General features: G+C 35.7%; 1 protein-coding gene and 1 pseudogene across 2 annotated transcripts in view; one reads left to right on the forward strand and one right to left on the reverse strand.

The window, feature by feature from the left end:
- Window positions 1–26724, reverse strand: part of UBXN7 (UBX domain protein 7) — a 49024-nt gene extending 22300 nt beyond the window's left edge. Inside the window, exons 1-5 of one of the 2 annotated variants that reach the window (XM_032481311.1) lie at window positions 26597–26724; window positions 12351–12498; window positions 9689–9756; window positions 3810–3875; window positions 2491–2603 (exon numbers count right to left, since the gene is read on the reverse strand). In XM_032481311.1, coding sequence (XP_032337202.1) covers window positions 2491–2603; window positions 3810–3875; window positions 9689–9756; window positions 12351–12498; window positions 26597–26669 — 468 coding nt within the window. In that variant the 5' untranslated portion in view covers window positions 26670–26724. Of the gene's footprint in view, window positions 1–2490; window positions 2604–3809; window positions 3876–9688; window positions 9757–12350; window positions 12499–15687; window positions 15881–26596 lie in introns of those variants that run through there. The other variant, XM_032481304.1, reaches the window with a different exon arrangement.
- On the forward strand, window positions 25761–27324 carry LOC116664136 (annotated as a pseudogene).
- Window positions 27325–27735: the final 411 nt, after the last annotated feature.

Here is a 27735-nt window from a genome sequence, read left to right on the forward strand (position 1 = left end):
AATTTGTTTACTATTACCTCCTTGTAGCAGAAACTGAGTAAAGGTGTCAAATACCCATTTTCCCCTTCTCCTTCTTAGTAACAGAATCTCCAATTTTCAGCTAGGCATCTTGATTTCTGAGTGCACCTTTGCAACTAGGTGTGGCCATGTTGCCAAGTTCCAGTCAGTGGGTTGTGAGAAGTAATGTGTAAAACTTCTAGGTTGTGCCTTTAAATGGAAAGGTATACCCTTCTCAGCCATTTCCCTCCTTCATACTAGCTGGAAAGCAAACATGGTAGTAAGCCACTTTAAATCTTGTAGACAAAGGCAAGCAAGAACTAAGGAAAGCAGAGTAAGACAGAAAAAACTGCACTCTTAATATCTTCCTAGAGCAGAACCATCCTATCAGCATGTACTTCTATCTTCTTTAAAGCTATTGTTTTATTCCTGGTCTCTCTCACACCTAGTTACATCTTTATCCCAACAAATACAATCCCTATCCCCTAGAACAAGGCCTTGCAATAGGAGGCCTTGCTAAATATTTACTAAATGAACAAGTGAACTAGTCAGTCTCTCATTTGGTTAGTATGACCCAGAATCCTTGAACATGGTCTACCTCTAATTACACCAAGAAAGTCTAGTTTCTAATCCTGTAGAACTATGGATCAGATCTACATCTAATATGGTGCCCAAACCTGTGGGCCCTGCCTCAGCAGCCAGAGTATCCCTCTAATTTTTAACATTCACCTCTCTAAGCTTCAATGACTAATTTTGTATATTACCTCTTTAATTTTTATAAAACTAATGGATATCTTTTCTGGGAATGTTTATGTCATTTAAAGATTGTAAGTAATAAAGTTGAGTATTATCAGTGAAAAAATGAATAGATTGCAAACAATTATAGGTCATGAAATACAAAGAAAAGGTGACATAAGTTAATAAAATGAATCAAACTTCAGATGACAATATCAAAAAAGATTCACATTTTCCCTCAATGAATAAGCAGCAGAGTAACAGTTTTTATGAGTTCAAAGCGACCAAATTAAATAAGCCAAGTTCAGAGTTATTTTGTTAAGCCCCAGAGAATTCAGAAGCTAATGAAAATTTAGCACATCAAAATAATCTCAGATATGTTTTGTCTTTCATACTGTGCTATTCTCTCTCAATGGTTATATTATCACCAGAACAGTAGAAAGGACAGGGAGCTGCCATATAAAAATAAAGATCACAAGAGAAAGATGAAGAAAACTGAGAAAACATCTAACCTGGTATCTTTGAGCTGATGAATGAATACCAGACTCTCTCAACTCTATACTTTATTTACACAACAAAAAGAAACTTTTGGTCAAATCATCATCATTTGGACAGTTACATGCAGCCAAAGATTTTCAAGTTTTATAATTCAGAAAATTAAAGAACTCAGAAAGAACAAGCTTACAGTTAAATTTCTTGTCCTAAATATTTAATTTAGGTTAGTATGAGTATGTTAAAGGACAAAATTTTAAAAAACCAAACAACCACAATTCGCTTTCAAGTGTGTAGCTACTAACATCATTTTTGTAGTACTTGTTTGGCCTACTTTATCTTAACAGAAAAGATTTATCTGACATTTAAATGATTCACATCTATGGAAAAGCTCTTCTGATTCAAAAGAGCATTAATAATGTTAGTCAACACACAAAAGCAACTGTTTGAACACCTCAACAGAAAAATATTTAAAATCCTAACTAACCTCATCCATTCAACAAATACTGTGCTCCTATTAAATGCTATAGACTAGATCCCAAGGATTACCAAAATAAAAAGAAACATGGTTCCTCTGCCTTCATTAAATGTATAGCTTAGCAATCAAATAAACCCACTCTGGAAAGCTCTTCTTTGGCTTCAGCTAAGTTAAAGTCAAGAACTAAGGGAGAATATATTCTGCAACTACAGAGATATTCCTTTAACACAAGGAGCCCCACAGGAATACAGATAAAAGATACCTACAGAGGGGGAGGGTATATCTCAGTGGTTGAGTGCTTGCCTAGCATGTACGAGATCCTGGGTTCAATCCCCAGGACCTCCATCTGAAAAATAAATAAATAAATAAATAAATAAAGTAAACCTAATTACCTCCCTCCTGCCAAAATAAACAAACAAACAAAAAAACCAAAAAACAAAAAAAACCCTACAAACAATTCATAAATAGCCAAACACACACACACACTATTCTCAGTAGTAATAAAAGATATATAAACTTTTAAAAGTAAGGTTTTTAAAAAACTATCAAATGGCAGATTCTAAAATGATATCACAAGGTTAATAAAATGATTTTATCAGGCAACCTCATACACTGCATAGTAGAGATATAAATCTACATAGCAGAAATGTAAATCAATATAACCTTCTAGTATCTCATACTTATTAAAATGCCAATTCTCCATATGCTGAAAACTGTTTTTTTGCTGAGAAAGAAAAAAAAGTGCCATTGAAAATGCAAAAGGATTCAGAGAATCTCCAACAACTTACTGTTTCAAAGCTGCCTTTATGCATCAAGTCAATGGGTGGCCGGAATAAATCTGCAAGGGTAGTTAGTTTCTTATCTATTGCTCCTCCATTTCTTAATTCCTGTTCTTGCCGAACTGCGACAAAGGTGGAGGAGAAAATTTCAGTTAGCCATAAAATGGAAGTCATGAATCTTGCCATTGAAAAAACAAACAAACAAACAAACAGGTATCAATTGCAAGAACTAGTGAACAATGTGCCTGACCTCAAATGCAAAGATCTAAGGCTGACTCTGAAAAATACACAAAGTGAGGTAGGGTGGGAGTCTTAAGACTTGGTACTCTCAATTCAAAGGTAAGGATAAAAGCAGAAATTATGTAAGTCACCCAATGAAAATATTTCCTTCATGTACTCAAAACTAATTTTAGCATGAGACAAAACTCACCTCCATTTATCCAGTTCTGAAAGTCATCCTAATTTATCCACAGTTCTAACTACATTCCCTATCTTTAAAGATTCTTGCAGTGAGAGATAATGATCACTGTTGTCACTTTCTCCTGCAAGGGCACAGGACTTTCTGGATGACCTGAGTCAGTCTGGGTTCCACTTCAACTGTCTCAAGTTACAAAACTTATCTGTGCTTCAATGAGCTCATTATAAATCAACTACAAAATCAAACATGGTCCAAGAGTTTCTCATATACTCTAAACATAACTGTCTTTTTCTTTAGGATTCCACTGCTAAATCAGTACTAAATCCATTAAAAGTAGAAGGCCAAGATTCTTATTCTAACTCATTCTACAGAAAGATATAAACCTATTCCAATTAACCGTAGCCAAATTTTAATAGTGGCTGCTTTGGGTAGTGTGGCTTTTTCTTCTCCTATTTTTCAATCCCTTACAATAACCATTTTCACTGTGGTCATTCCTTTAATTGACAGATATCAGGATCTTGAGGAAAATCATTTTATTTTATTATAGTCAGAATTTAAGTGCTCAATCAGAAATGGATTAAGTTTGTAAATTACCAAATTTCTTACATTATATCCATCTCTCTTACTCTTTTATAACCAAGTAGCTTTGAATTTGGAACAATTCAGCTCAAGGGGGTGTTGTTAATCACAGACTGAATTCATAAGAATCCTCAAAGTTATCAGGCCTAATATTAATCATCTCTCTTAAAAAAATTATATAAAACAAACTAGGATCTTGATCTGTAGGTGAGTGTGTGGGTACTTTCCCACCTTGTGGTTTTACCTGTGGGAGAAAGGTGAGGAGAGGAGGGAGAAAGGAGGGAGGGGAGAGAGAAGGAGAAAGATGATAAACTGGTCCATAGATACCTACTAGTTTCAGTTTGAAAATCCCGGAAACCATCAAATATTGAACGTGCAGGCCGTCGTCTTTTAGGAGCTTCAGGAGGAAAACATAGAATTGATACAAAAATTGAAACATTAATTTTGTAACAATTCTAAAAACACCCTTATCTGTAAGAATTTCTGATTTTAAGACACTCAGATTCATAATGGTGCTCTCCTTCAAAAAATAACATATTTTAAAAACCTTCAAAAAAAAAAAAAAAACCTTCAGATCATTCATATATAACTAACCCAACCATCTTCAACCCAACCATTTTGTCTTACAAAAAAGAAAATTAAGGCCCAGTTAAGGAGACTTGGCCAAACCTGTGTAAAGAGATAGGAAGGAAGATTTTGAGGATGACTCCCCATGGTGATGAAACTACATACATATTATGCAAATATCGAATTCAGGTTAGTCTAAGGGATCTGACTATACCCTTTGGTAGAATGCTTGAGTAAGTTCCAAACCATAATATTTAAGAACTACCTCTTAGTAAGTGGATACACATGTAGAAATATAAACACCAAAAAACATTTTTAATTCTGGAGGAAAACATTTTTCCACTGTTATGGAAAAGTGAACTGAGCCAAGGTCTTCTGATACCCTTGTATACTGTCTATTATCCAACCCTTAAGTATTGTATGGATAAAGTTTAGAAAACAACAATCAAAATGTTATTTTCCTACATTACATATTCTTGAACCTAAAAATATTACCAAGTCATTTATATACACTACAGTAAATATGAACATTTAATGATTCTTTCAATATGGGTAACAGTAATTAAGCTGGATTATGGCAAGCCTGGCCAACTTGTATCCAGAACAATGTTCCATGTTAACAAATAATAATTAAGATAGTAGGATTAGATAGAAACTATAAAAGTTCCCCTATCCCATGTTAAAGCATCTTCCCCATCAGCCTGTGTTGTCCATTATATAGGTTAATTCTTTTAATCTAAGAACTACTGAGTAAAAAGGAAAACAAAACAAAAACAACAAAAAATGGAGAAGCATGTTGAAAACAATTCCATATTTGTTTAAAGCATTGTCTGTCCATATATCACTTCTGCACATATGTGTATCAGTATTTATATTAAAGAATAACAATAGTATCTCTAGGAAAAGGAATTTGGTACACATGAGAGACTTCTATATCTCAGCTTTGCACTGAATTTTAAAATTTAAATTGAATTTTACATTTAAATTGCTTTATTTTACTGACTAAATTATATGAATTATTTTATATTTTTTCTACTTAAGTGTATAAGATTTAAATATTACATTATTTTTCTCTCCTTAACTATATAAATAAGAAGCAAGAAATGTTATTCTTTTCAACCTTGGAATTATTTTTAATCGAGTTCCTATTTTAAAAGTGTATGTTTCTAACAGGAATAATATAATCTCTCAAACAATGCCTTCATAAACTCATTACCAGATACTCTTTAACCATAACAATTAAGAAAGTAAGAGTATCTTAGGATAAGATATAGAATAGCTGCCTGAGAAAGCATATTATTATTCAGGAGGTAGGACATAAAAGGTAGTTTTCTTTTACTTTTCAATTGCCAAAGGCAGGTTAGTTAATATTCTATATTACTTCACACACACACACACACACACTCTCTCTCTCACTCTCTCTCTCTCCCCACCATTTAGCCCTTCTCTATCAGACATAATCTCCTGGAGATTCATACTAGTTCTTCTTATTGCTAGCTTTCCAGTCACTACCCTCTTTGATTTCTTGGGCTTCATAACCTGCTCCCATTTGTTTCCCCTTTCTTCATCCTAAATTTAACCAAGAACCTCTTCTCAGATTACACCTCTAGCTCTAGGACCATTATTACTTCTGCCTGCCTCTTCAGTACGTGGTTTCCTGACTCTTTCAAACCACCTGCTATAAGTAAACATCAGTCCTCTGTACTCTTACTCTACTGCCCACATTTAAGTGTTGGTCACTGAGGTCAAAGAGGTTAAGCTACAAAGAACTGAAAGAGATTCAAAAGGAGCTTCATAGTCAGAACAGGTGAGAGAGACAGAGAGCAAAATTCAATGAGAGGAGTGGCACTATTTCACATTTTCACAAATCTGTTAATAACTGGTATAAGAGAAGACACGTGAATTTGTAGATTTGCTTCTGCATTCAATTTGCTGTCATCCCTTTAGTTCAAGTACATGAAGAAAATTAAAAGTCAGCTTCACACAGATATGTAGTAGGAAAAAGAAAGAGTATTTTAATAGTGTTTTAAGATAATTGTGAACATTTTCCTTTGATACACCAGAACTCAACCAGTGGTAGTTTCTTAAAGGTTAGCTGCAACATGGAATCTGAAATCTTATCAATGAACTTTTCATACTCTGCTCTATTGAAAACCACTGTTCTATGTGGTAGACAGACACTATGATGGCCCCCAATTATACCTATCTCCCAGTATTCATAAACTGTGTGTGAGTATCTTGAGGATGGGAAGGATCAAACAGAATGTAGCAGTGGTGATGGGATGTCACTTTCAACACTAGGTTACAAAAAGATGGTGGCTTCCATCCTGGGCTGCCCCTCTCTGACTCTCTCGCTTGCTCTACAGTAAGGAGCTGTTATCTCCAGCCAACCAACAGCCACATGAGTGAGCTTAGAAGATCTTCCTCTAGTCAAACTGAGGAAGCTCTGGCTGACATCCTGATTACATCCTACAAGAGACCCTAAACAGAGGCACCCAGATAAGCCACACCTGGATTCCTGACCCACAGAAACTGATATAGCAAATGTTTATCATTTCAGGAAGCTGAATTTGGAAGCAATTTGTTACACAGTAATAGACATCTAATCTATATTGTAAATGTAGATTATTTATATATAGATCTGAATAGATCTTTTACCCATGCACAATTTTGTAATATTGTGCTTTGGACATTTGAAAATATTTGTTCACTGAGTTATGCAAATATTCCAAGTAGTAACCATTTCATCATACAATACATATTTTTTTAAATCAACTGTTAGTATCACCACTAATCTCATCAGAAAGCCAGTATTGGGAAGCTATCAAGCTCAAAATCATGGACATAAACTTTCTAAAATTCTGATTTCTGCCTGAAAGCTTTTTCTGTTCTTTTCTTAAATCATTGGTAACAAATGTCAGTTGTTTGTCCTGAAGCAGTAACAGGCTTTGTTCACATTCAAGAAAATGTCTCCCAAATGCCTAAGTCTAATATACTACAGTCTGTCAGTAATCTTTCAAGAAAAATAATGTTCCATAAAAAATCAGCTAGTTTAGTTTTCACCTCAAATAACTGTACAAGTGTTTTTCTTTAAAGTAACAATACTTCAGTATGCAGAAGTGCTTTATGCACACATCTTATTTCATCAAACAGAGTTGTTTAAAAATGTATACTCAAGGATCAAGATTTAATAAAATTAATTTTACTACTTCATCAAGAACATTATTAAGTAAAATTGGCTTTTTTTTTAATTGCTAGTAAGTGCATGTCAGTGAAGAATTCAATGGAGTAGCAGCAGTTTGGAGCCACTGTCCTGATTCAATTAAGATGTAGCAGTTTGTCATATCACTGCTTCTGAATCATCAGTCCAAATGTCAACACAATGAAAAAGGCAAATAACTTGTTAGTATCATTATGAAAAAAGTTTTGATCTTACAGACCCCCTGAAGGGGCATCAGGGACTCCCAGACCACACTTTAAGAATCACACTTTAAATCAATACTATCCTAAGAAGGAAACAGTTCTCCAAAAACCTTTTGAAACTTAGAATAAGGTCTAATAATGAAAGTTAGGACTGACTTCATAACTGCGTAAAGTCACTCTCAATCCCCTCCTTAATATACATCAAACCAAAGATAAAGGGAGAAAGTGGGATTTCAAAAGGGAACTCTTCTGCCTCTGTTAAATAGTAAAATAGCACAGTATCTATTTGCTATAGTCTTCCCCACTCAAAGATCCTGCCTCATTCCTTGGAATAAAAGATTAAGCTTATAAGGGCATTACTCCTCAGCTCCAAAGCCTATTCATAACATTTATACAAAAAAATCATGAACAATGCTTTATAACTTCTAGTATATTAACAGCACAATGGCTAGCTAAATCAGTCTAGAGAGCAGATTTTTTACTTCAATATTCAGAACTTAGTTTTCTTCCTCCCATCTTTATTTCTTTATTTTTAAATTTTTTTGAAGTATAGTCGATTTACAATGTTGTATTAATTCCTGGTGTACAGCAGTGATTCAATTATACACACACACACACACACATATTCCTTTTCATATTTTTTCATTATAAGCTATTACAAGCTATTGAATATAGTTCCTTGTGCTATACAGGAGGACTCTGTTGTTTATCTGTTTTATATATAGTAGTATCTGCAACTCCTAAACTCCCAATTTATCCCACAATGCCCCCTTTCCCCACCCCACAAACAAAAGTTTGTTTTCTATGTCTATGAGTCTGTTTCTATTTTGTAAATAAGTTAATCTGTCTCATTTTTTAAAATTCCACATATAAGTGATATATGGTATTTTTCTTTCTCTTTCTGGCTTACTTCACTTAGTATGACAATCTCCAGGTCCATCCAAATGTTGCTGAAAATGGCACTATTTTAATTTTTTATGGCTGAGTAATATTCCTCTGTGTGTGTGTGTGTGTGTGTGTGTGTGTGTGTGTGTGTGTGTGTGTGTGTGTATTTGTGTATCATGTTCCTTATCCAATCATCTGTTGATGGACATTTAGATTGCTTCCATGTCTTGGCTATTGTAAATAGTGTTGCTATGCAATGGGGTGAATGTATCTTTTTGAATTAGTGCTTCCTCTGAATACATATGCCCAGGAATGGGACTGCTGGATCATATGGTAAATCTACGTTTAGCTTTTTAAGGAATCTCAATACTGTTTTCCATAATGGCTACACCAAACTACATGCCCAGCAACGGTGTAGGAGGGTTCCCTTTTCTCCACACCCTCTCCAGCATTTATTGTTTCTTTCCATCTTTTTTCTGAATCTAGACAGTATATTCTTTTACTCTTTCTGACAGTAAGCCCCAAAGCTGCCATATTAAAGAACAATCTTAAAACTTTCAACTAAGGTGCTTTTGAAATCAAAAGATATGGTTTATATAATTTTCTTCATCCTTTTCTTATAACTTATTTCTACCTTTATTTTAGTTTACCTATGAAACTTTTTATAGGCTTATTTCTTTGTATAATTGTTCTCAATATATACAATATACATTTCTATGTCTCTGTCTACCCAACCAAATCATAACTTTATCTTCTGTTTTTAATAGACATATTAATGCCTAAAATATCTGGCTACCTTACAAAAGGTATATAAGCACATATTAAAATAAAAACTGTAAGTTTTCTTTAAATCTGATTAAATGCCCCATTTTCTACCATCTTGTACCCCAGACTGATACCACAATTTTTTTGCATGGATTAGAGACTACTTTCTCCTTTGTTCAACATACGAATAGCACTTTTAAAAATTAAGAAAGAGTGAAGGTACAGCATACCAAGACAGTAAGGATATGGCAGTCAAGTTAGTATCCAGAAATAAAAAAATAATTGGAATCTTTTAATAATGATAGATTTGTTTCCATTATAAGGCAGCAGTTCTTTTTGCTTATTTTCCTCCTTTTGGCCTTCTGCAACAACTATCAACTTTTTAATCTAGTTCACTCCTTAGAAAGAACTAACTCTGCAACTTTCCTGAGGGAAGTACAGAATTACAAGATAAGAACTGACTCTACTTAAAGTAACAATCTCTGAGCAAGCCTTTACATCTTTTGATAGCTTCATTAAAATCCTGAAGACAACAATAAAGTCAAAGCTAAGGGAAAAAGGTGAACTTACCACCAAACAAAGGTTCTGGTTCCACCAATATTTCCTGCTTTTGAGGAATTGGGGCACGAACTTCCTCTCTAGTTAAAAAAAAAAGTTGGAAAATATCCAAATGACAACTGTTTTCTGCTACCTGTTGTTGCTGTAAACTACTGTAAATGCATGCAAATTAACAGGTCAAACAAACAACAGATTTAGTGACCTTTAGGAACTACATTAAATTATGATAAATGGTTTCCACATAGAGATCAACTGGAATAAAGTACCTGGCGTAGATAGCTCAAATGGGTTTATAAAGAAAACAAACAGAAAAATAAAAAAATATTTCCTCTTTCCTCTAAGTTCTCCTAAATTCTTTAAGAAAAAAGAGAGGGGGGAAAAACAAAACAAAAACAAAAACCTCATGCAGAAAATTAGCAGAAAAATATAAGCTTAATAAAAGCAGTATTATATCACCACTACATCAAATAATAATTAAATCACAGATATATTTTAAAAAGCAGTTAATTTTATGCTAGTCATGAAGATGGCTAACATAGGTATTACCCTTGGATTATTTATTAAATAGGCACTAATATATATAGAACAGAAAAAGTAATTACTCATCTTTTAAATGTCTATAAACTCTTCAAAGTCTGCTTTCAGAGGGTTTACCAATAATCCATCTGTTCTAGTGAAAATATTCATTTAGCTATATTATAAAACTGGTATATATCCCTTTATATATACACCAGTTTTAATATTTGAGTTAAAACTAAAATAATTAATTCTGCTGATTAATGTTCATAAAAAGTAATAGTAAGTTCCAAATTTATTATGGTCTTGATTATAATAAATGTTAAATTAAGCCTAATGTTTTTCATTCAGGTGTTTCTAATAGTAATAACTGAGTTTAAGGCTCTGTTTCTGACATTTAAAAGTTGGAACTTCAAAACATATTTTATTTAATAAATAAAAACTCATTTGTCAACAAAAACTAACATCCTGTAATCAAAGAACAGCTAGTTAGACAAATAAATCTACAATAAGCCAAATGACAGAAGGATAAAAAATAATTCATCACTACTCACAGAATTTCAATAATCTGAAGAAACAGACAATGTGTCTAACAGGAAGCTCTATTAAACCTTTTATACCAAAGAGAAATCGGCCATTATCTTAAGAAAACTAAAAATTTAAAAGACATCTCTTACCTGAATAAATCTTTCCATTATTGGCATACTTCACTTTACTCTGTGTGTGTGTGTGTTATGTGTGTGTGTATAGAATTCTTTTGATCTAAGGCAATTTAATTACTCAAAAAACAAGCCTTAATCTGATAAAATACATCAATTAGGATGATGGATTAAAGAGTAATCCCTATGAAGAAAGACCTGATTATTATATATTTGAGGGTACCTATTCCAAGATTGCTAGCTTCCTAACAAAATGGAAGAATGGAACAGAAGAAGGTGAACTATAAAGAGTAAAAATTATAGTTTAGGAAGTAGGTGCCACTATCAAATGTTAATCATTAGTAATACAAATAATCTAAGTCAAATTATAATATAATTTGGTAGGAAAAGACATTCATTAATCAAAACTATTTCTAAATAAGACTAAGAAAACATGTTTTAAACAGTGAGGACTGATAATGTTCTCCCAAATCAGCTGTGAATATCTGTTATTCAAGTTTCTGTAAACTTGACTTAACTTCTGTAAATCATGCTTCCATATTGATTTCCATTAAAAATTTGAGTTTGGTTGGTGTAGAATGGGCTATCACATTTGAAATACATGGTCAACATTGTGAGGAAAAAACTTTATAAGATAAACTTTAAAGTTCACACTTCTTATGGAAACAATATTACTCTAGATTCTGGAACTAGATAAAAGAGTATTCCTAATACTATTTGACTTTTTAAATCCAATTTAGTAAAAATAAAAAACCATGTCTTTTGCCTATTCTTATTTAAGGGGATTCCTCTTATTTAGTATCTCATGTTGTAAACACTGAAGAGTTATAAGGGACTATGAGTATTAAACACTTATTTAAGGATCTTTGAAATTTTATTTCAAAAATCAATGTTTTCCTTTGAGTAGCATTCATTCTAGTATTTTCCAGAGACTACTGGAATTTGGCCTAACAGATATTCATTTCAAACTCTCACTGGTGTCAAATATAGAGGATAGAAAACATCAAATCTGTTCACCATTTATTACTATTCTCTATATATTAAGTTGTATATACTGAAGGTACTTTAATAATTAGCTACATATAGCTATTTAAGGTATAAAGGATTAGAATTACTTATCAAAAATTTTTCATGACAACTCAAAACTTTCCTGGGACAATGGAGGAAAATCTAGAATTGGGAAATCTGAGTTTTACTGGGCTTTAGTTCCATATCTGCTGCTTAATTGCTATATAGCTCAGGGAAATGGCTATGCTTCTGCTTTCTCTGTAAAATGTGGATAATAATGCCAGACTATAGGATTCTTTTGAGTATTATATAGGCTTGACAGTGCTTTAGAGAATTTAAAGCATATAGGTATAAAAATTTCCACCTAACACATTTTCAGATGCTTTCAACCTTTCATTTGTTCAAAAACAAAGAATTAACCTAACTGATAAAAACATAACTATTCAATTTTGGCAGGGGGTAGCTCCCAATAATAAATAATAAATTCATACTCGGTGTGTGGTCTGACAGTGGAGACACTTGCAGAACTGGTACTGGGCTCTTCAGCGATTCCTCCACCATCCAAAAACATAGTGACTGCCATCTCCAGATTATTGTTGCAGGCTTCAAGCATATGTTTCCCTACACTTTCACTTGCACCTGAAATGGTATAGTAACAGGGGAAACATTTTAAAAAGACACCTTCTTACATTCAGTTCACATTAGAATACAGAATTCTCAAGCAAATTGATAATACTTCTCCCCCTTAGAATGAATTTAAAAACAGAAAGGTCTGTTTGTTTACTTCCACACTGTTGGCTGATTAGTGTGAAATATACAGAGCTAGAAAAGTAGTAGCATTAAAATAGTAGTCTTCCTTCATAATAAAACAAAAACTAAGTAAAGCCTTTATTTGCCATTTCTTTAAATGGACCAATTATATATTTGTTACTAAACTGAAAAAGAAAAAGACTATATTCTAGAAAGTTAGAAATACTTTGTTAGAAAGAATGCATTTCACTTAATTTGTTTCTATTAAAAAGAAAGCATTTTCATAACAACAGGAAAGAAGGGAGATGAGACATTTTTGTCAAAGATATAACTAAGTCAAAATCTGGTAAGAAATGTCAACCTTTATCATTTAAAACTGGCCCTATCACACACTTACTCATTTATACAATAAAGCCAGCATAATCTGCTCAATGTAAGGTAAACTGGTAAAGCCCTTTAAGAAAGCAACTTTAAAACACATATCAAGAAACATAAAAATACTTTTTTGACTCAGCACTTTGGGCTTCTAAATAAATCTGTATAAAATATATGCATAAACATATCCATATATGCATCCAATATAGCTTCATTTAATACTGAAGAAAACTTAAGTGTCCAGTACTAGAGTCTAAACTGAAGAATCTATTTGGTGGAACATTCTGCGGCCATCAAAAAGTGTATAAGGCTTTCCATATGGGATGACTTTCTATCTCAATTGCGTCCCTTAGAGTCTCCTTCAGTGAGGTTGGGATGGGGGTTGGGGGTGTGGTGAAGGCTGGGGTTTTTTTTTTCGGTCTGAAAATGCCTTTATTTTGTTATTGTTCCTGAAAGACAGTTTCACTGCATACTCTATTTTAAGGATGACAGCTATTTTCTCTTAGTACATTGAAGATAGCATTCCAGTGTCCTCTGGCTTCTGTTGTTGCTTCTGGGAAGTAAGCTGCCAGACTAAAGAAAAACATTTTTATAGCAATATGTTGTTTCTCTCTAGATGCTATAAAGATCTTCTTTGTCTTTGGTCTTCAGGGCTGATTTCATTTATCCTCCTTGGGATTCACCGGACTTCCACCATAATGATTGTTATCTTTTATCAGTTCTGAAAAATTCTCAGATATTTCTATTTAACAATTATCTTACTCCACCATTCACACTTATTTCATTCTGGAACTCCAATTAGGTGTATGTTAGAACTCTTCACTCTATGCTGTGACAATTTGTTTTTTGTTCACTAAGCTTTTAATTTCAGTTTATTTTTCACAACTACAAGGTCTTAGAGTTTTTTTTCCCCCTAATCTGATTGGTCATGTTTCAGAGACCCTTACTTCATACTCATATTTCAATCCTTTCATTTTTTTCAAATATATTAATCAAACTTACTAAAATTACTAAGAAAAACTTTCTGCAGTCTCTAGAAGTCACTGTCTCTTATTTCTGCTGGCTCCTGCTCACTGTGCCATGGTTTTTGTGCATTTTGTGATTTTTTTTTTTACTATGATCTCAAGTGTCTTGAAATTTTAACTTGCAGACTTTTATTTTTTTTCTTTTATTTATTTTTTATTGATTTACAATCATTTTACAATGTTGTGTCAAATTCCAGTGTAGAGCATCATTCTTCAGTCATACATGAACATATATACATTCATTGTCACATTTTTTTCTCTGTGAGCTACCATAAGATCTTGTGTATATTTCCCTGTGCTATACAGTACAATCTTGTTTATCTATTCTACAATTTTGAAATCCCGTCTATCCCTTCCCATCCTCCACCCCCCTGGCAACCACAAGTCTGCAATCTATGTCTATGAGTCTATCTCTGCCCTGCATTCATGCTCTGTTTTTGTTTTTTTTGGTTTTTTTAGATTCCACACATGAGCGATCTCATATGGTATCTCTCTCTCTCTTTCTGGCCCACTTCACCCAGAATGACACTCTCCAGGTGCATCCATGTTGCTGCAAATGGCACCATGTTGTCAGCTCTTATGGCTGAGTAGCCTGAAGAATTTTAAACCCTGGGCTGAAGGTACATTCCTCCTAAGAGGATATGATTTGATAGATTTTGTAAGGTACCTGAGGGCACTACCAAACAGGGACTATTTAAAATACATTCTTGACTTAAAAGTTTTATAAGACCACATGGTAAATGTGACCCTGTAAGGACCCTTGCTATAAATTCTCAATGAAGATATCTTCTGCCACTCCCCAAATGCCAAGGTCCCAGCTTCATGAATGGGAGGGGTCTCCTTTCAGATTCCTCTCCTTAGGAAAGCTGCAGGCTTGTTTCCTGTTTCCTGTGCCCTATGAGGCTATCAAAAGAGAAGTTCAAAGCCATCCAGTTTGAGCAGATTTCACAACGGTGAAAGCTTACTTTAAAATCTAGCTAACATCTCATTTCCAATTTCATTTCATTTTTAGCCTCTGATTATTCTGTACTTTCTTGCCAGCTCAATGATATATTTTGAGTTTTTATTCAGGATTTTTTTTCTCAGTTGGGAGGGTTATTCATAATCTCTCTTTAGTTTAACCCTACTGCCAGAAATGGAAGTGCTAACTCTACTCTTAATATCTTTCATTTGTTTTCTCTTCTTTACTACTTTGTCTAAGGTTTTTAAATCAAGTCCCTAATTATTCTTACCTGGATTAGTATAATAGGCCCCTAACTGATTATCATTCTATCTTCTACCTTGCTGCTGAGGTTATGAAAACACACACACACACACACACACACACACACACACATAACACACACTCGTGGTTTAAAATTCTTTAATGGCTCTCTGACACCTACAGTATAAATTCCAGAGCGTGATCAGGCCTCAGCTTATCTCTCTGGCTTTGCCTCTCCTTTTCCCCACCCTACACAATTCAGTATAGTCATACTATATCACGTGCTTGGAATGTCCTTATCCTCCTTATCTCCCCCTTCATCTTGTTCATGCATGCTCAAGAATCACCATAAGTGTTACTTCTGCCAATTCATGTGCTAAGCATTCTCTACACTACCGCCTCCTCACTCCCACCCTTGTGATACTCTTCTATTATATACATAGATATACTACTAAGCAGTAAGTGTATGCTTACTTTCTGGCTCCTCTGAAAAAGCAGGAGCGTCTTGAACACAGCAATTGGCTTTTGTCTTGGTAACCCCAGCATTCAGCATTGTGTTCACTTGCATGGACCAACATATAATAAACTGACTTAGAACTATCTCAGTACTTCAGCCAACCAGTTAGTATACCAGGGAAAGAAGAGCCAGATTTTGGCCAAAATAACTCTTCCATATCCTTTGAAATTTAAACCACACATATTTATGTTTCACATTTCATTTACAAAGCAATATGGTTACACTGTGGAAATTGCAAATGGCAAATGAGTACTTAGGATAAATGAATTTAAGAAAAAACTTCCAGTGATAGTATCACATACAAATTTTAAAAGTGCTGTATCTCAAACAATGTAAAGTGAAAATCACATGCTCAAAAAAACTGTCAATGATACAGAATAGCTACAGCTTTGTCAGACAGCTGACAAAGACATATCTAAGATGCTAGTGGAAAAAAGAACAAAATTATTTCATGAAACATGATTGGAAAATAGCATTAATATACTATATTGTGATTAAATGTTAAATTAGTAAGTAATATTAAAAAAGCATCCAATCATTTCACTTGGAATCTCTAGAAATTTACATTAGTCAAAAATCTTTTTTGGGCATTAGACAAATATAGAATTGCCTTTTTTGGAGTGTGCTTTATATCTGGGTATATACAGTAATTTAAGTTACCTAGGGCCAGGGAGGTTTTTTCCTTTAAAGGGGCTTCACATATTACTCAAATTTAAGAAACTTTGTTCTACTCTTCTATCTTCTTCAACTGCAAACCAATCCTACAGTTTCTATCTAATTAATACCACCCCTATCCATCCTGTTCTGTGTCTGTTGCTGTAGTCTTTGTTTAAGCCTTCAACATCTCTTACATGAACTATCGGATTTCTTTGCTCTTGGTCATGCTCCTTTTGATCTACCTTCTACGCTGCAAAGGAATGTAAATTTGATTATCTCTCTGTTTCAATAGTTCTGCACTGCTGACTGGAAAAGTTTCCATCTCTCTTGAGCCGCACACAAGACTTCGCCCTTATAAACCACTCTGATTTTATACCCCTCCACTCTCTTCTCACTTCATACTATTCTCTCAAGCTGCAGAGGTCTATGTCATCATCTAGATAGATCCCTTGGTGGTACTTTACAATGCCATATCATTGCATAATATGGATAGTGATAGCAGTCAAATCAGTTCCCTCATTTTTCTTGACTACACACCAAATACCCAACTTTCTGCTAAGTTTTGGACCTTTTCCCAACCCCTTCCCACCCTGAAGTAGATACAGGAATGGTTATTACTTTTCCAGGGAGCCTTATCTCTATCCTAGTCCCTGCTAGTTCTTCTATCTTACAAACTTTAAAAACTCACTGAACTGGCCAGTTCTCACATTTCTCATACCAGTTCTAATCTCTGTAAGTTCTCCGTCAAGCTGAACCAAAAGTTCTCAAATTCTAGTATATACAAATTTACATTCTCACCATTAGAAAACACACTTTTAAAAAGTTGTATCTCAAAATAAGAACAAATTCAACTTTTTGAAGGGAAGAAGATCAAATATCTGAATAGCCAACCGTATGTTAGGTTATTAAATACAAACTCTTGGGGCAAAAACAGCACAAATTTGATGAAAAATATCAAGACTCACGTGCTTCCATATTATTACCTCATAAAACCTGAGGCTTTGTTTCAGTGCTTTTCTAATATTTTTACATCGTGTCCAGTTATATTGTGTTGTATTACTGTACTTCTTAAATGTTAGTCTAAAAGTTGTGTTTATTGTACTCCGCCATTTTAATTTACTTTTCTACATAGCAGCTTCTGAAAATTAAAAGGTTCCTATAAGTAAACTACTCCGACTGCTTATTCTAGCAAGAGATGCATGTACTATTACGTTTTGCCTCATAACAAACCCCAAACTAGCTTCTGAATGGCATATCTACTGATCTTTTTCTTTCATAGAATTAAATGGCTGATTTTATACCATTTTGGCTCTTGTCTCTTTAGGTGCTCACATTGCACTAAAGCACCACAAAAAGCACAAAGAACACGCTGATGGGGGATTGAAACTTCCTTCTGCTATAACAGCAATCAACGCTGGCTGCTTTCACTCCTATTGAAATTTATTTGTTTGTAAGGAAATTCGCCTTAAAAACGACCATTGCAAACAGTTGTCATTATCCTTCCACCACCCTCCAACTATTCAACTATCAAAGCTCCAATGCCACCGATACAAGAACCATTTAGAGAATCTGTGGGTTCTGAAGTAAAACAGAAGATACTATAAAAATTAGGAACTTGTTAAACCAATCCTCAGGCAAGCTGGTCTGTCAACAATATGGTCTGCCTACCTCAAAAGTCTTCCTAATCACCTAAAAATGTTTATGCTGCCTAAAACACTATTACTCAAGAGATTAATTTGGGTAAACAAACATCCTTTTCAAAACTATAAACACTTATTGAAGAGTTAAGGATGTATCAACTATTTCACAATGTGAACTAATTCAGTCATACTACTTCCCTAAAACCTAGCAACAATCAACTAGAGGGTTCAGATATGAGAATGGAGGGTTGGTTCAGGAAAAAAGGGGTGTAAGTAGCTTTAGCACTTCAAGTACCTTTGGGAGGAGAGGTAAGGAAGGTCTGCATGAAGCGTCACATGGCTGGGGGTGAGGGAGGGTAACTTAAGGCACTAAAAAGACACTGGGCTCCTGGGGACAGAGACATCCAACAGTTCAAATGAAGTTATCAAAATTTTTCCTCTAGGGGGAGGGTATAGCTCAGTGATAGAGCACATGCTTAGCATGCATGAGGTCCTGGGTTTAATTCCCATTACCGCCACTTAAATAAAAAATAAACAAACAAACCTAATTCCTTCCTACTCCCTCCCCCTGCAAATAAATTAAAAATAAATAAATAAAAACAATAATTAAAAAAAGAAAAAAAAAAACTTTTTCCTCTGACCAGTCCTATACCCAATAACGAAGAGAAAACATTCTTCATATTCCCTTTTGTTCTCACGTTAGAGAGTATAATATAGCCATTAAGAACCTGGATATTGAATCCTAGTTCTATTATTCACTAGTTGTGTGACTCTGAGCTAGTTACTAATTTCTCTAGCCCTCAGTTTCCTCAGTTACAAAACAGGGATAGTACCAATTTCATGAAGTATTTGTGTGTATTAAGACAATTCATATTAAAGAACTTGGCACAGCTCCTTATCGGCAAACAGTTAACTGTTAATAAAAATAGACCGTCCCTTTATATCTGAAACTAACATTGTAAATTGATTTCAGTAAAAAATAAGAATTAAAAAAAAGAAAAAAAATAGACTGTCCCAAGTTATATGGTACTCAAACTATCAATGAAATCAAGTGAAAAATATCTGAAGTATGAAGTATGAATATTTATATATAGCTATGGAGAAACACATTATGTCAGAGTAATAACCAGAGTAAGACTGTTTTCTTTCCCTCACTCATCTGATGCTATGACTGTGTTTCACTCATGTTACACTCATTTTTTTTAAGTGGTAAAATAAAGAAAGCAAAAAATATTACTCTAAAAAAACCTGAATGTTAAGGATAAAGAATAAAATGATACACAAAAGGGATCTGTTCCAAAGAAATCTGTAACAACTAGATAGCATTCCAGTATGATTGAGAAGTATCAAAAGCTTATGTAGAGACAGAGGAAAATGTAATCAAAGTACAGGTAAGTATTCCAAAATTTCCTAGGTCCAGAGGTCTATTGAACTATAGATTAAAATAGAATTTATTAAAAGGGATTATACAGGGAATGACTTTAAAACACAGAAATAAAGATATAATAAAGGAATAATAACTGTGCTATTTGGGGGGCAGATGGTGTCAACACTGGAGGCTCAGAATTGCCAACCTATCTATAATCTTCATTTAACCATTTAGTGCTAGAATCTAAGCTATAGGCAGCATATCCTGGAGATGGCCCTATCATATCTGTTGACAATTTGACAGGATAACCTCCATCACTGGAGCTTGTCAGGATAGTGATTTAAGAGCTTTTCTAAAAGAGTCTCTGCCTATGAAGATTTTTTAAAAAGAAGGCACATGCTAAATCCTGGCAAGATTGAAGAGGCAGTGTTAGAGAGGGGCCCAAGAAGCAAAGTACACCATTCACTTTCCTAAATAAAGCCAAATTAACTGAGCCATCTGTGCTGGGATAATCAGGCATTCTTAGTTTATCACTTTTGTATCACTTAGTATACCATTTTAGAAACAGAAGACAACTGAAGGGTAATTAAAGGTTCCAGTGGTTCTTTTTTTTTAAATTGAAGAATAATTTACAATGTTGTGTTAGTTTCAGATGTACAGCAAAGGGATATATATATATATATGTATATACATGTGTATGTATGTGTGTGTGTCTATAGTCTTTTCCAGGTTCTTTTCCATTATAGGTTATTACAAGATATTGCATATAGTTTCCCATGCTATACAGTAGGTACTTGTTATTTATCTGTTTTATATACAGTAGTGTGTATGTGTTAATCCCAAACTCCTAAATTATCCCTCCCCTTCTTTCCCCCTTTGGTAACCATAAATTTGTTTTCTATGTCTGTGAGTCTGTCTGTTTTGTAAGTAAGTTTATTTACATTATTTTTTTAGGTTCCATATGTAGGTAGCATCATATGACATTTGTCTTTCTCTGTCTGACTTCACTTAGTACGATAATCTCTAGGTTCATCCATGTTGCTGCAAATGGCATTACTGCATTCTTTTCATGGCTGAGTAGTAGTTCATTATACAGATATATATGTATATAGGTATCAGATGCTCTTTGGGGGGCAGATGGTATCAACACTGGAGGCTCAGAATTGCCAATCTATCTATAATCCTCACTTAAACATTAAGTGCTAAAATCTAAGCTATAGGCTGTGTGTGTGTATGTATCTCACAAATTCTTTATCCATTCATCTGTCAATGGACATTTAGGCTGCTTCCATGTTTTGGCTATTGTAAATAGTGCTGCTCTGAACTTTGGGGTGCATGTATCTTTTCCAATTAAGAGTTTTCCCCAGATATATGCCCAGGATGGGATTGCAGGATCATACACTAACTCTATTTTTAGTTTTTAAAGGAACCTTCATATTGTTGTTCATAGTGGCACCAATTCACATGCCCACCATGTAGGAGGGTTCCTTTTTCGCCACATCCTCACCAGCATTTATTATTTGCAGACTTTTTAATGATGGTCATTCTGACTAGTGCGAGGTGACACCTCATTGTACTTATGATTTGTATTTGTCTCCAGTGATTCTTAATGTCAGGAAGTAGTAGAGGCATTTGGTGCTGTGAGAGATCTTTTTTGGTGTTTCATGATTGTAGAGTAGGGGGCACTACTGACATTTAGTGGAGAGAAGCTGGGGTCCTTTAGTAGGCTGGAAAATGGCCCCTGTCCTCTAAAGACTATTCACACTTTCATTTCAGACTTCTGGCCTCCAGAACTGTAAGAGAATAAATGTGTGTTAAGCCATGCAGTTTGTGGTAACTTGTTACAGCAGCCACAGGAAGCTAATACAAGCGCTAAATCTTCTGTAATGAATGCAACAGTCCTACTCAACAAAAAATTGTCCTAGCCAAAATGCCAACACTTCCGCATAGCTAAATAGAGAAATCGAAAGTTAACTGAGTGAGCAGAGGAAAAGCAAGAAGGGCTAAATGATACAGATGAAATGAACAGTGATAAATTTAATCAAATTATAAATTTTACCTGTATACTCAGAGGTAATAACAACTTCTGATGGGTCAGCTGTAAAAACTTTGAACTCCTATCTTATTACATTCAGATTAAAGAACATACCTTTTTCAAAAGGGGAAGGGGATCTAATAAAACAAATTTGCAGATTTAAATTATCTGTGAACCTGTTTAAATGGGCTTATTTTGAGGTCCCAATATTATAGGTAGCAGCAGGACAGCTTAATCTAACCCAATGTCTTTGTTTGGGCTGCTATAACAAAAATACCACAGATTAGGTGGCTTAAACAACAAATGTTTATTTCTCACAGTTCTGGAGGCTGGGAAGTTCAAGATCAAGGCTCCAGCAGATTTGGTGTGTGATGCAGGCCAGTTTCCTGTGTGATAAACAAATGTCTTCTCACTGTGTACTCACATGGCTGAAGGGCCAGACAGCTCTCTGGGGTCTCTTTTTTTAAGGACACTAATCCCATTCATAAGGACTCCATCCTCATGACCTAACCACCTCCCAAAGATCCCATCTCCTAATATCATCGCACTGGAGGTTAGGGTTTTAAAATATGTATTCTGGAGAGGACACAAAAATTCAGTCTATAACACCTAGGAATCCGCAGCTACGGCAGGAGTCCCACTTTACTATTTCTCACCACATACACTCTTTCTTTATCCATTACCTTTTCTTCCTTCCATCTGCTTTAAGCTTGCTAATGGCACCAAAGCGCATTATTTACCCAGCTTGTGGCACACAATTTATCAGTGCCATCTCCTTGCTGCTGCCTTAGTTCACACTCTCTCCATTAATGACTTGATATAGGAAATAGCCCAAAACCTGTAATGCAATCCATGTCTCCACCACAGCTGGAAGAATGAAAAAACATTCCAAACTTTAGTAGTCCCTTATACTATTCTCTTCACTACTTTCAATGCCAAAAGAACAGTCTCTTCACCACTATCAAGGTATGGTACTGAGAAAATCTGACTGTGTTGCTCCCCTAATTAAAACTTTTCATCCAAGGCGGGGAGGGTATAGCTCAAGTGACAGAGCACATGCTTAGCATGCACGGGTCCTGGGTTCAATTCCCAGTACTGCCTCTAAAAATGAATGAATGGATGAATAAGTAAATAAATAAATACATAAATCCTAATTACCTTCCTCCTCAACAAAAAATAAAATTCAGAACAACTCCAAGATTTCTTAACATGGGTTACAAGGCCCTTCCTAATCTGGTGCCCACTTAACTCTTCAGCACCATTTATTGTATCTCCTCCTAGCTATGCTCTATTCATTTGGAATTATCATCAATTCCTTCAACTACTGCCTTTCTCTTCTTGTCTCTATATATGTGTAAGTCTGTCCCTCTCTCCTCCAGGTTTCTGCACATATTTCTCCTGTGAGAAACATCTCTCCTCCAGGTTTTAGCTAAGAAATTATTTCTTCTGGGAAGCCTTTCTTGACCTCCCTCTTTTGTGCTACTATAATAGCTCCTTACCATTATCCCAATGTATTATCATATTTATGTGTCTGTATTCCTGTTAATCTTTAAGTTTTCTGAGGACATACACCATGTCTTATTCATGGTAGTATCCTCAAAATCTTAACCATGCCTGGCACATAGTGCCGTATCAATAAATACTGAATTTATTACTAAGAATCTGTTCACAATTCACCAAAAAAAGTACCACCTCCCTAAATTTCTGCTCAGACTTCATTATCACCTTTGAAATAGTTCTCAAAATTCCAGAAGAGTTTTCTTTTAATATCTAGAACACTTGAAAACACCTTTCCTGACACAGAGAACTTTAAATACATCTTAATACTAACTCAAGAAAAATGCAAAAAGAATATGAATGGTAATTGGCCACAAAGCCAAATACCACAAACACCAGAGTTTCTAATGTCTTTAACAAATATGCATTCATTCAACGATTTGAAAGAAGGATTAAGCTAAGGGGGTTCCATAATTTCACTAAGTACATTCAAGCTTTATGGAATTCTATACTATCAACCTCTGGTACTCTTCTAGGCCTCCACTTTCTATTCCCTCACATTTTGGCTTTACCTGTTGATTGTTTATTTTTACCTCTTCTATAGCATCTATGTATCCCTCATCTCATGAATTATTCTGATTAATCTGTGCATTTTGTATGTGTGTGGCTGGATATCAGCCCAAGCTAGTGTTAATGGGATACTGCCATGATTCAAAACATTTAAAAAACTGTTCTAAAAAAAAAATCAAAACACTGTTCTTTTGGAATTACCTTTAGATCCAGTGGCATGTTCCTTTCTCATGTTTTGAAAATTGGTATGACTTCTGAAAGTAGTCAGCAGTCATTCAAAGCCATCTTTGAGAGTATCAAGGGAGATGAAACTGAGTAATATTGCAAAATGTGGCAGACTATAAAGTAACAGGACTGGTTTTCTATGTAGCTTCATATAATGCAATGGCACCAAGTGGTAAAGGTATATAGCTTCTCTGTGTGATCACTTCAAAGACAATCATTTATCTTGGTCATTTGATTATCAAAGAGTCTAATCATAGGGAAAATGTTTATGATATAAAGTAAATTGAAAATTTCAGAATTCTAAATTATGTATACTATGATCCACAATGTAAAAAATAATTTTAAAATAATTTATGAAATTAAATAAGTATGTAAATAAGAATTGGAAGGTAATATGTGAAATAAATAAGATTGCTATTGTGAGAATGAATTAGTGTTTCCTTTTTTCAAAATTATGTCATGGTGATGTGATATATTTTTAAATATCTTTTTAATTTTTAACTTAGTTTTTAATTTATTTTAATTTAATTTAGCTTTAATATTTAAATATTAAATATGAAGTCATACTTCATACTCACATACCACACATTTACAGAGAGAAGAGATTTGTTCTATTTAGTGAGAAATAAAACTTAAAATTCTTGCAATTTTTTCTTCTACTTCTAAATGCCACAGAAAAGGTAAGCCTCGCATTTTTGAAAATGCACTACTTTTACCAGAATATTGAGCTTCCCAGTAAGAAAAACCTTTTTGAAATGAGAGCTTAAGTTCTTAAGGCCAGTTTCATCTGGCAACGCACAAATGTCAAATACCTTTTTGTCAGAAATATTACAATTTAAATATATATGGACAGAATCCCCCAAATTTCTTAAGATACGTGAAAAGGATATGTGTGAAGGGGTCAATCATGTGTTTCTAATAATCAATTACTATCTTGTTAAAAAATAATTACTAGAAATCCATACTACATTAAGAACAATCTAAGGTACTTTCTCTTGCACACTTCCAGATACCATTGTCTACTGAGGGTCTCCAACTTGATTCAGGAATACAAGGACTTGTGACCAAGAAACAAGCCATGTAGAGTAACAGAGACAGAAATAAATCAAATAAGTGAGTCACATCATCTCAACCACATTTTTGGTTTTGTCTATATCCAACAAAAATGTTGCGTTAGAAGAAATAATGCGAGGAGGCTAAAGCAGTCTGAGTTCCTGAAGAGGTGGTAGTTAGCATAAAAACTGGAGTTAAATAGGTGGCATTTTAAACCACCTCTAGAAAATCCAAAGAAAAGATAATCATAATTAGTTCTATACCTGACTCACTAAAAAGATTATTCTATACAAACATAATGCAGCAGTATTAACTTATATACACAGTAATTTTCTAATTTTCCCAATAATGATCTGCTTAGACATTGGGAAATCAATTACATCTCTAATATAATAGTCCAATCACAGAAATTTTAAAATATTAAGAAAAGTTATCATCCCATTCCTCATCCCAATTTTATTATAAATTTTCCTCTACCAACTTTGACGTGATGTTTCATGCCCACAACCTAGACAATGAATGCAACATTTATTTATCACTGCAAAATAAAAAACAGAACTAGCTTTAACTATAAACCAGCAACTCATAAACAACCTGTAGTGGTTAAAATATAAAATTTTACCTAACCAGATCTTGCACGTCAAACTCCAGATATATTAAAAATGGAAATGTTCTCTGTATCTAACAAATTACCAGGTAAAGTATAGATCTGCTAAAGGGAGGGAACTAACATCGTGACCTCCTTCCAAAATGACAAACTAGAACGGCAAAATCACAATCAGGCACATGGAGTACTCTTCTCTCAAATCACTCCACAGAGAACTTCATCATTTGCTCCGCCCTCTAATAACTCATGCAAAAAAAGTTCAGCACCATCAGAGAGAAACAAGACAGAGAATTCATAGAATGGCTTAAGGGCCTTTCCTCCAGGCGGTAAGAGAATCTGCGTGTGCCCTTCGCAGGGGTCCAAAGCAAAAGAAAACCGAGGGTTTGGGGGATACTGACACACAGAAACTGGTTTTCTCTCAAAGAAGTTTCTGCCGTCATTGCTATTTTATCAGCAGGAGGCCCCGGCGCCATCGTCTCAGTCTTTATTATTTTATTATGGGGAGGTGGGAAACGCCACCAAGGGTTCCTCCAGGCCTTTCCTATTAAGGTTGGGGAGGGTTCCCCCTCATTCTTCTCTCAGAACCTCAGTCTTGAGGGTACTCCTGACCACCCCCTCTTTCTGGCGGCCTATCGTCGGAGATCCGTAAAGGCGCTGCCGAACCCACCAACCTCGCCGTTAAGGCGGGAGGGCCCGAGCACGCCAGGGCCACAGCGATGGCTCCGAGGGGCCCAGAAAGGGGAAGGGCAGGCCAGAGACAGGGGGGAGAATGACCTGGCCAAGGAAGAAAGGAAAAAGGAGGTGAGGGGATGCGCTGCACCCCAACTATGCACAGAGAAGAGGAGAAGATGATGAAGGAGGAGGGCGGTGGCCCGGGTGCGGCCCCCCACCTCTCCCGCCCCCAGGTCCCCGGGCCGACGGGGGCGGATGGGCTCGGCCCATTCCCTGAGTCTAGGCTGAAAGGGAAAACGGGTGGGGAGGTCGCCCTCCATACTGTGAGAAGACCGAGAACGAGGGTATGGGGTGCGCGGGGGGGCTGTCTCCCGCCTGAACCCGGAGACCCGACGCCGTCGTCGCCTCTTCCTCAGGAGAGAGGACGGGAGCCGTGGGTAAAGCCCGAGGGAGAAATGCACGAAGGTACAGGGAAGCCCGGGGCAGACCGGGCGCTCGCTCCAGACCCTACTCTCCACCTTCCGGTAACCGCGTCTCTTACCGGTGATGGCGGTGAACTGCTGAATTAACCCCTTCAGCGCCGAGGACGCCGCGGAGCCCCCGTGGGCAGCCATCTTACCGCCGCCGCCGCTGCCGCCGAACAACAACACAGACACACACGGACCGCCCTCCCCCACCTCGCCGCACGGTTTGCGCAGGCTCATTGACCGCCCCCTAGCTCCGCCCCTCCTACCCCGCCCCCCGCGGCGGTCAGCGCAGGCGCACTTCCAGACCGGTTCGGGAGCGCTCTCCGCTCTCCCGGTTGGCTGCTCGGTTGCTGCCTGCTGCTGCACCCTTCTTTACAACCTCTGTTGCCTTCCTTTCCAAGCTCCGAGGCCACTCTCATAGGCCGATATCACCGCGATATCGGTTCCTGGTTTCCGAAGGAAGCTTCAAGCTTGGCAGGCAGTAGATTCCCTGTCTTTCAGCTTCACAAGCTTTATTGACAGACTCAACTGCCGATGACAGTTTATTTTTTCTTTTTTGCAACTCCGGAGCCCTATGCTAGGTTTCCTGTAGCTCCCATCAAAATACAAATCCTACATCATCGCACCGAAGCGACTTTCGCACCTGTTCTCCAACCACTAAACTAATTGCTTGGCCCGTCCAGCAGAAGTAAACTATTAGAACCCTTCGTGCCAATAAAGCACAGGGCTCAGAGTCTGATACATAGTAGGTTTTAATAAACGATTGTCCAGTCCGCTTTCCTTCAATAAATACGTCAACACATCTCCTCTTAAGGTCTCAGTTTCCTCACCTATAAAATGAGATGTCATTTATGTAAAGAAGAAATGTATATAAGTATACACAATATAGGAAAGAAATGTATAGAAAGGTCACTGGAAAGGTGTCCTCAAATATAATGGTTACCTCTAGAGAGGGGAGCAAGGAGGGGGTGGTGAAAGGGGACTTTGAGGGATTCTTTTATCCTTTATTTTTAGGGTTTGGGGGAGGAGAAGAGGGGAGGGAGGTAATTAGGTTTATTTATTTATTTATTTTTAGAGGAGGTACTAGGGATTAAGCCCAGGACCTCGTGCATGCTAAGCATGTGCAGTACCACTTTCAGCTATACCCTCCCCCTATCCTTTAGTTTTAAAAAATATAATATGAGTATGTTATGTATATGATTTAAAGTACTTT

Source organism: Camelus ferus, chromosome 1, assembly GCF_009834535.1.
Source record: "Camelus ferus isolate YT-003-E chromosome 1, BCGSAC_Cfer_1.0, whole genome shotgun sequence".
NCBI lineage: Eukaryota > Metazoa > Chordata > Mammalia > Artiodactyla > Camelidae > Camelus > Camelus ferus.